Raw genomic sequence first — 9732 nt, forward strand, 5'->3', positions numbered from 1 at the left:
TGACGTTTCGGGTCTAGGCCCGAAACGTCAGCCTTCCTGCTCCTCTGATGCCGCTTGGCCTGCTGTGTTCATCCAGCTCTACACCTTGTTATCTCTGAATTCCACTTGACCTGTTCTGCTCACCTGAACAGCACATTAACCACATCTTTCACAGCTTTCTTCCGCACTAATAATATAACTTTATCTGCAAGTTTGTTTTTTTTTGTCCTTTTTAAGATTGACTGACTAATGATTGGCAGTTCACTTCATTTTTATTGTATCCGACGAATCTTGGAGATGCCCGATGCACAAACATCTGTTCATCATTCATGCTTTACTTCCTGCCACTAACCCACTTTTGGTCCAACTTACTACCTTCCCTTGGATCCCATGAGGTTTTTATTTTTGACCAGGAATGACCGTGTCAAAAGCCTTGCTAAAATCCCTGTAGACTGTATCAAAAATACAGCCATCAATGACCCTTCAAGATGTCATTCTCCATGCTGCCAATCCTTTTCTGATTTTGTGCCTTTTTCTAAGTGATTGTTTTTCTGACTTGGCCCCCTCTGCGGTTAGACTGATTGGCCTGTAATTATTCAATCTACCTTTTATTGTTTTTTGTTAAGCATACATCAGCCCTCCAGAAATAAAGGACCAATAAAAGTATATGTGAAGATCTTGCAGTTATGGTCAATGACACAGCCTCTGAGTTTGCTGGTTCGTGTCCATAATATTTACTATCAGTGTAAAATGCTGGTGGTTGCTGTATACGAAATTGTTCCTTTCACTATTGGTAGAGATCATGTAGGTGAATGTAAAGCAGATGGATGGATGATTCAGTACAGCTTAACAAAGGTAACTGGTTCTTGTATATTGATTGTAATTTATTTAACTGTAATATCTGGATAATTAACTACTGTTTCCATTTCATTGGTCTCAGAAACCATTTTGAAGAGCATGTGCTTTAGGAAGATGAGACTGTTAAAGGCCTGCTGCATCAGCTGTTTTGTGACTGTGATAGCCTTGACTGTGCTGCAAAGAAGCAACAGAACTAGCCAGGAGTTACAGAATATCTCCCAAAGATCCAGTTTTACAGAGGATGAATTGGTTTCTACTTTTCTGAATTACTTCACTCCCAAGGGAAACTTTTGGAGTCCTCAAAAATCAGAGATTGCTACCACTGAGACACCAATGGTAACAGAAGCAAGGGGAAAGACCAAACAATGGGATGTGACTAGTGTCAACTGCACTCCCAACAACAACTTCACTCATACTGAATGGTTCAAAGGCTTGGGGTCAAATTTCAAACAGTTCTTACAATATAGACACTGTAGGTATTTTCCAATGATTCTTAACCATCCTGAGAAATGCAGTGATGATATCTACCTCTTGTTAGTCGTTAAATCCATCATAACTCAGTATGAGCGCAGGGAGGCCATTAGGAAAACATGGGGCAATAAAATGGTGATGGATGGGAAGCAAGTAAAAATCTTATTCCTTTTAGGGACTTCGTCCAATGAAAATGAGAGGCCTCACCACCAAAGACTGTTGGAATATGAGGATATTATTTATGGGGATATACTTCAGTGGGACTTCATGGACACTTTTTTCAATCTCACCTTGAAAGAGGTTAACTTTCTCAAATGGTTTTCTACATATTGTGAGACCGTGGAGTATATTTTTAAAGGTGATGATGATGTGTTTGTCAGCACAGAGAATATTCTTGAATTTCTTAATATACCAAAAATTACTGATCTTTTTGTTGGCGATGTTCTGTATAAGGCAAAACCAATTCGCAAAAAGGAAAATAAATATTATATTCCAGAAGCTTTGTACAATAAGACGTATTACCCACCTTATGCAGGGGGTGGTGGATTTCTGATGGCTGGATCACTTGCAAGAAGATTGTACAAAGTTTCTGAAAACCTAGAGTTGTACCCGATTGATGATGTTTTCCTGGGGATGTGCCTCGAAGTGCTCAGCATAAGTCCCATTAATCATGGAGGCTTTAAGACCTTTGGCATTGTGAAAAACAAAAACAGTAAGATGAATAAAGAGCCTTGCTTTTATAAAAGCATAATGGTGGTACACAAACTGCTTCCAGCAGAACTTCTAGAAATGTGGAAAACTGTTCACAGCAAAATTAATTGTTCCAGAAAAATAAAAGTTTCTGTAGGTTCTTTTCCAAAACCACCCCAAACTTCATATAATTTTTAATGGGCAAGCAAGATTCTGTTGAATGCAAGACCCTGACGTTTCCTCCTTTTTGAAAGAAACTGGACACTTATTTCCATTTAGCCATCTCAATTTTCACACTCTCCTATTTAATTTTTGGTTCTATACAATGGAAATAATAGTTCCTAAATACTTGTGTATCTGTTGTTCAATAGTTTCACTTGAAGGGCTACCAGATTATTTAATCAAACATTTTCATTGAAATATATTTTTATTAAAATTTGTTAGCCTCTTGTGTAAGTGAAACCAACTTGAGGTTGGTTTGATGGAGTAGCCATGCATCTTAATGCAAACAAGTTTTCTGTAACAATGTAACTGCAGTTTTCATTTGATTTTGAGAAGGGGACTGAAGTGTAAATCGCTATTGAAGTTTCAATATTTGAAGAACTGCCCTGAGAAATCCATACCTGTTCTATGTAATTTTTGTCTTATGGCTTCAACACCTATTCTGTATTGGGGACAGGGGTAAGTGGAAAGGATGGTGCATAATAGTTCAGCTGTGATCTTGCAGCTCGTAGTCAGTATTACATATTTTTAAAATATTACTTCTTTAATTTCTGGAGCTGGAGGGAAGCACTTTCTCCTGCAAAAATGGGCATACGCCCAGGTATGGTAAAAATTGTGATTTAGACTGTGAAATTCTGTTTTTTTTGGATTTGGCTGCACCTTGTGTGTGAAAGGTCATTAAGGACTTTTTTGATGCTCTTCTGGAAACCTTTCAGCTATTAAAAGGTCTTTATGGAATGCATGACAATGGGGGGGGACTTTGTAAGTCTTTTTAAAAGGCCGTTTAATGATTCCCAACCTTTACTTATTTCTTGTAATAGTCCAGGACAGGATTAATGACTTTATCAGAGTGGCTTCAATGGGAGCTGAAGGAATTAAAGAATAATACTTTCCACAATATGGACTTATGGTGGATTCTTCTGTACCCTGAAAAAGTGGATTGGACAGTGTTGGAGTATCTACATCTGGACTATTCAAGTGTCCTATGAAATTGTCCAGACTGTGGACCTGCCTGTGGAATTTGGACTAAGCCTTGGACAAGCACAAGTGAGTTTCCATATCATTGCATATGCAGTTTTATTGGAAACTTCCAGACCTCTGACTCTTATCACAAATCATCTAGTTTTTTACAGAATTTACAAATATTGAATTCTGTCTGGCATACCTTTTTCCATTCCACCATCTTACCTATGTCGTCATGCAGTTTCATTTTGTACTTTATTTATTAAGCTACCCACTTTTAAATATTCTGTTCAAGTATGGACTGAATTCCTTTTAGCCCTATATCCAAGTCAGTAGTGCACACTGAACCCAATTAATCCCTGGACTACATTGCTATCCACCTGTTTGGAAAAGTTGCTCTAAACGTCTCCTTTCTCGTTTCCCATTTCCTCCCTTTTTTTTTTTTGAAAAGAAATGGCCATTTCAAAAAAAAATCATTACTCTATCTCTCAATTTCTTATCCTTTTGCTCTTCTCCAATAGGTTTTTGGTACCTTGTTGAGGACTTGCTGAAAATCCATGTGCTGAATTTCCCTGTTGACCATAATGCATCCTCAAAGATTTAGTGTTATCTTGATCTTATCTGCCTAGTTCAGTCTTGTTTATATTGAGGGACTGATGTTGTAGAAATGGAACAGCACAAAAGGACTGTACACCAAATACTTCTCCATTCACACTTGGATTTTGTACCAACCTTTTAATTGCCCTGCAGCTGTATGCTGACAGTGTGGTTCTATCTCTGTTTTGGTGAAAACTATATCCAGCAAGACTTGTCCTATTTGCCCTGTTGTACTGCTAACAATGCCAGAGTTATCACCATTACAAGGCTGCGAGGGAAATGCAGTACTGGAGCAAGTTTAAGTATATGCTCCAAAGCCGCAGTGCAGATTTGGTTGTGCCTGAGCAGTGGTAGCTCAGCAGCTGACTGCTTTGCTTTTTTTTTGGCACCAGGAGAAGTAGTTTTATTCTTGGATGCATGTTATCCCTCAAATATTGCAGGATTTTTACTTAGCAGTTTTCAGCAGTCATTTTAAGGTTTGCTGCCTAGACTGTCTGCTGCCTAATACAATAAGGTGGCTGTGGCATATGGTGCATAATCAGCAGCAATGTCCCATAAAATAGGTCAGTATTTAATGCTGACTTACAGGCCCATCTAAAAATCACTGCGGTAGGGTGATTGTCCTGAGGTAACTGCTGCTGCCTTTGTTAAACCACCAGACAACTTAAACAGAGTAGCTGAACTATTGAAAATTGACCCCATTATACCCATACTTTGGATGCAGTCAGACAGCTGAAGAGATTGTAATGTTGCAAAGGAGTAAAAAGCCGATGAGAAATTGGAATGAAGTTTAAGTAGCTTTCAAAAGAAAATGAAGCTAGAAGTTTAATAGGCTCAGGGAAGAGGATTATGTTGTTCTTTGAATAGTTAATATCTCAGTTATATAAATATCTGCATCAGAAATTTGGGAGTAGTACTTTACTGTCCATCTCTGGCTGTGCCTTTTCTATAATAAGGAAGAAAAAGTATGGAAGACTTTTGTTTATTACCAAAGACTGCGAGAATATGCAGAACATTTTTGGGTCAATTATTATGAACGTCAACGACCTAGAATAAAGGTACAATCTTAACTAGTTAAACAATATGAAAATATTAAAGAAATAACAGGTGGTACTGTAGTTTATAGAAATTACTTTAAATTCAGTAACGTTTAATTCCAATGGCTGTGTAATATGCTGTAAGCAACAACTTCAGCATGGTACTGTACAAAATGTTTAGGGAAAGCCCTCCTGTATATAAACTATGCTTGTCCTGCCTTGTCTATAGTTTTGCTTGGAATATTTCATGACCTTTAATTTTCCATTAGATGGGAAAGCGCTTCTATGTTCTGAGAAGATAGATTCATGTCTGTTCGTGAAGATTTATGAAATTGTAGCTAGATGTTTGGGAAGAATGATAGTCTTTGAGTGATCATGATTAATGAGGGAACTTACATGAATTTCCCACATAGACTTTAAACCACCTTCTCAAAACAAAAAAAACTGTTCAAAAATTTTATTAACAACTTCTGACTTATCGTTTTTGATTTCTAGTTTAGTGAACTTCACTGCTTTTCATTCTCCCCTTCACCAGCTAGAAAATTTTAGCTATTGGTAGTGATATTCTGAAGCTGAAAATTGCACTGAAAATATGTAGACACTTTAGAAGTGTGGCCCTGAACTGAAGCATGACAGGCAAAATGTGGTGTGGGAGCACCAAAGATACATGGAATTACTCTGCTACGTGAAGCTCTGAGTTTTCTTCCTAACTCCCATCATACTCCCTTGAAGGTCACTGCATTAGTATGAGAGGTTTCAATGTCACGTGGTCATAAAAGCAATACTGTCTGGTTCTGGCTCTGAAGCAAGAGCAAGACTTTGCAGTTTTACGGATTCAACAGAATTTGTCCACCCCACACGTTCCTTTTTTATAACCGTTTAATTTAAGCAGTTGAGCTGGCATGTTGTGGGGCTCCAGGTCTGAACCCAAACTTTGACTGCACACTGGAGCCTATTCGTGGCAGGGACTGACAAAGTTCCTAGCCTTCAAATCTTCTATCCCAACCTACTCTCTAATGTCACCAGTGAGGCTTGAGAAGGGTGGGAGCAGGTCCCAAACGAAGCTGGACTTACCATTCTGGGCTCCCAGATAGTTTTGCCCCATCCCCTCTGCACTTCCAGCTGATGTAACTTGAACATCAATTCCATTCTGTTTTAAGGAAGGACTGAACTTGCTTTCAATGACTTGGAGACTCGGTTTCTGAAAGCAATCGTTCATTCCTTTGCTCTGATCTCTGTCTATTCCATCATAACATTTTTGGACTTAGTGCAAAAATGTTATAGTGTTACAGTTCTATTTGTGTGAATGATGGGAACATTAAATTGCTTCTATCTGTTAACTATTGTGATACCAAGCAGTAGAGTAAACTCCATTTAAACATTTAGTTTGAATCCATCCATTTCCTTTCATGTTAAATTGGCTCCTGGTTAATTTTTAATTACTGAAGAATTTTAAAAATTCAACAAAATTTGACTTCACGTTAACAAGAATAATTTATATTAACTAGTTTTATTCACAACTGCATCACTTTGGAAACTTCCAATGAATAGTCCTTTCTCCTTCGTTTAAAATGGCAACGAATACCCATATACATTTGACATCATAATATCCAAATACTTAGTCTCAAAAACTTGACAACATTGCCTTTTCTATCACTGTACTCTTGCTTTCATTACAACACCAGTTTTAGACTTTGACTTTGCAAATTTGTGTTTTGAAATCTTCATGCAGAACTCAATCAAATGACTGAACTTTCTCCCTTTTGGGCGTCTTCCTCTTAAATTTAGTTATATCTAGAAATGGCTTCTATAGGCATGTTGTTTTTATTCATGTTAATCTCTTTCAAATTGAATAATTTCAATATCTTGATATGCAATCTAATTATTACAAAAATCAACTTCTCAATCTTGTCTGTTATTGAATAGCTGTGGGGCTATAGGACATCTCTCCTCTTTATTTCCAATCAAAAGCATGTAATTCCTGTGGCACAATTCCTAGTGACTTCCCAGTATCACTCAATTTACAGTGGTAATCTCAAGAATGGGTCATATGCATTTGGAAGCAATTTAACATAAATTTATTGTGAGTGCCTTCCTCAGGAGGATTATTTATTTGGTAACTGTTCTGGTGGTTAACAGATCAAGGGCTTTCAGACTGAAAGCCAACAGTCAACTTTTGGATTTTAGAATTCACCTGTCCAGGCAATAATCTTTAAACACTAGATTTAATAAAGTTGACTTTGTAAATATTGTATGGGTATTTATAAACAGTAATTTTTTAAGTGCATTTTCAAATCTAATATAATATTTGTTCCCAAGTTTTCTATTTTGTTATTTAGAAAAATATTGAATTGTGGTTGAAGGTGTTCAATTCAGTAACTAAAATCATAAGGTGTGAAGGGGCCACTGCTGGATTATATTAATGTATTGTAAATGAAGTGGGACACTTCACTTTGTAACATGTAGCTTGATTCAAGGAAGTTAGTTAATGTAAATATTGAATTTCACTTGATTAAAAATAAAAGATACTTTATATGTTGGAATCTGTCATTTCATTGAATGGAGTCTTTTAATAAAATATGAATGCATCAAATAACTTTAATTAGGTTAATATTAAATAAGACTATATTGGAACCAAGAAATACATCTCGAGCCATGACTTATGAATTGAATTATAGGTGCACTAATGACAGTTCTGACTTTGCTGTTGTTGCGAGGCAATAGTTTTGCCACAAATTTTTGAAGTACCCATGAATTTAAAATTAACTTAATCTCACATCTCACATCTCAAGTAACTGCAGAAAGATTAAACAACAAAATTTAGAGTGCAGACATCAGAAGTGACAAAGGAATGCCTAGCCCTTCAAAGTCCTCCTCAGTGGGCTCTTGGGCCATTATTGGGAGGGCATTATTGGTCAAGCAACAGCCAATAGGTCATACTCACCAAATCATACCTCGCAGCCAAGAGCTCAGGTACTTTCCATATTCCTAGGTATAACCTGCCTTACAAATAGGGGACGCCCCTTTTCTGAAATAGGTGCTTCATCCCACCCCGTCCATGAGCCTGGTCTGCCCTTCCCTTCTCCAAGGACCACGCTCCATATTTCACCTGTGTCCTGTCTGTCTTTCCCATTGAGAATCTACATCTACCTGGACCAGGACTGGGCCAGCATTTATTTCCCACCCCTAATTACTCAGGAGATGGTGTTGAGCTGCCACCTTAAACTGTTGCGATATGTTGTAGGTGCATGCAGTGTGACCCAACAACACTAAGAAGAGCAAAGGGAGCTCAAATGTATGATAAATGGCTTGCAGGGCTTAGGAGGACCATCTGCCCTAGTCCAATTATTGGTGGTAGAGGTCACACATTTGTACTATTGAAGGAATCTTGGTGAGTTGCTGCAGTCTATCTGGTGGATTAAATATTGAAGGTGGTGGTTGGACTGCCAATCAAGTATATTGCTTTGTCCTGCATGTTATTGAGTTTCTGGAGTGTTATTGGACATGCACTTGTTTGGAACATGTAAAAATAAGGTGTGATAGAAAGGCACTAATTTTCATTTTCCCTTAAACCAAAAAAATTCAAACCTCAAACCAGCAATGAAAATCCTAAAATAACTCTTAATGAACGTGAAATTTGACTTATTCAGGTTGTATATCAGTGGCCCTGAAATAACTACCTGCATGGCATAAACTTCCCTGCTGTTTCTAAATTAATATGACTCCCTCTGAACAGCACCATGAGAGACTTGTTAGTTTCCAACACACAATACCTGAATCTAGGAACAAGTACAAAGGATGCCTTGCAAACAGATTAGTTTTCCAGCCTCTCTGCCTATGGATTTTGGAGGATTTCATCAAAAAAAGCCAGCTGTCTATTGATTCTTGCTGTTTGCTGTTATAAAATGGATCTCTTGTGCTAGTGCAGAATGTTAACATTGTTAATGAAAAGAAAGATTACACTTTACCTACAGAACAGAAAGCAAACATTGAGTTTGGTTACCACAAACTCTGAATTCAGCAGTGTTCCAAAAGGAAAGAGGGGGACAAAAGGCAAATTGTTTAGGTAGCTCCTTACTGCATGAATTATTTTCCCAAGGTAATGGGTAATCCTTTGATAATATAGTTCTTCTGGCATGCTGTCTGTAACTTGAGCACCTCTAATAGATATCTTTGTTCTATTTTGACCCCTTCCACTGCCATCGTGGAGGGTCTGTGGACTCAGACCGTTGAACTAGCATGGGTAAAGATTGCCATGCTGTAGCCACAGGGAGAGTCGGATCCCCAGGCTATACCACCTGCCCACCCTGTTTTAGTGGGGATGGAAGGAACTGACTGGCCATGTGAGGAGTGCTTAGTTTGTCAACTGTTGCGGTTACTTTTGTGGGAGGCCTCTACGTCCAAGACTCTGCTGTCTGAGCGCCACCTCCTCCCCCTCAATTATTGACTCTGTGGCCGTTGTTCTTAAGGTTTGGTTCCTGCTCCCTCTAGGCATCATTGAAGGCGCCAGTGTGGTTCATGCTCTGCCCCAACAGGCTGCCTGATGCACCAAGACATGGAGCAGAAATTCCTCGGCTTCATCCTGTGGCTTCTGCAGCCTCTAATCGGTTCTCCCTAAAGTGCTCCATTCAGGGAGAAAGCACTGAACTTATTTTAAATAATACCTGGCTAGAAAATTGCTTATGTTATGGAAGCAGAAGGTTCATATACATAAGTGTATAAAGGCATTTGATAAGCTGCCACATCAAAGATTATTGCAACAAATGATAGCTCATGGTGTATCTTATTAGTATGTATAGAACATTGGCTGGCTGACAGAAAACTGAATGTGGAAATAAATGTTTGTCTGATTGGCGACAAGTGATGAGTGGAATCCTGGAGTGGTCTGTTTTGGACCCTCAACTTCCCCTCAATG

General features: G+C 38.3%; 1 protein-coding gene across 1 annotated transcript; it reads left to right on the top strand.

The window, feature by feature from the left end:
* Nucleotides 1–923: 923 nt before the first annotated feature.
* On the top strand, nt 924–7289 carry b3gnt7 (UDP-GlcNAc:betaGal beta-1,3-N-acetylglucosaminyltransferase 7). Its single transcript, XM_020512507.2, has one exon. It carries the CDS (start codon nt 937–939, stop codon nt 2194–2196), a length of 1260 nt encoding a protein of 419 aa, XP_020368096.1. The 5' UTR covers nt 924–936; the 3' UTR covers nt 2197–7289.
* The last annotated feature ends 2443 nt before the right edge of the window (nt 7290–9732 follow it).

The sequence above is a fragment of the Rhincodon typus genome, unplaced genomic scaffold (assembly GCF_021869965.1).
Source record: "Rhincodon typus isolate 14 unplaced genomic scaffold, sRhiTyp1.1 hic_rhity00004028, whole genome shotgun sequence".
NCBI classification, from domain to species: Eukaryota; Metazoa; Chordata; class Chondrichthyes; order Orectolobiformes; family Rhincodontidae; genus Rhincodon; species Rhincodon typus.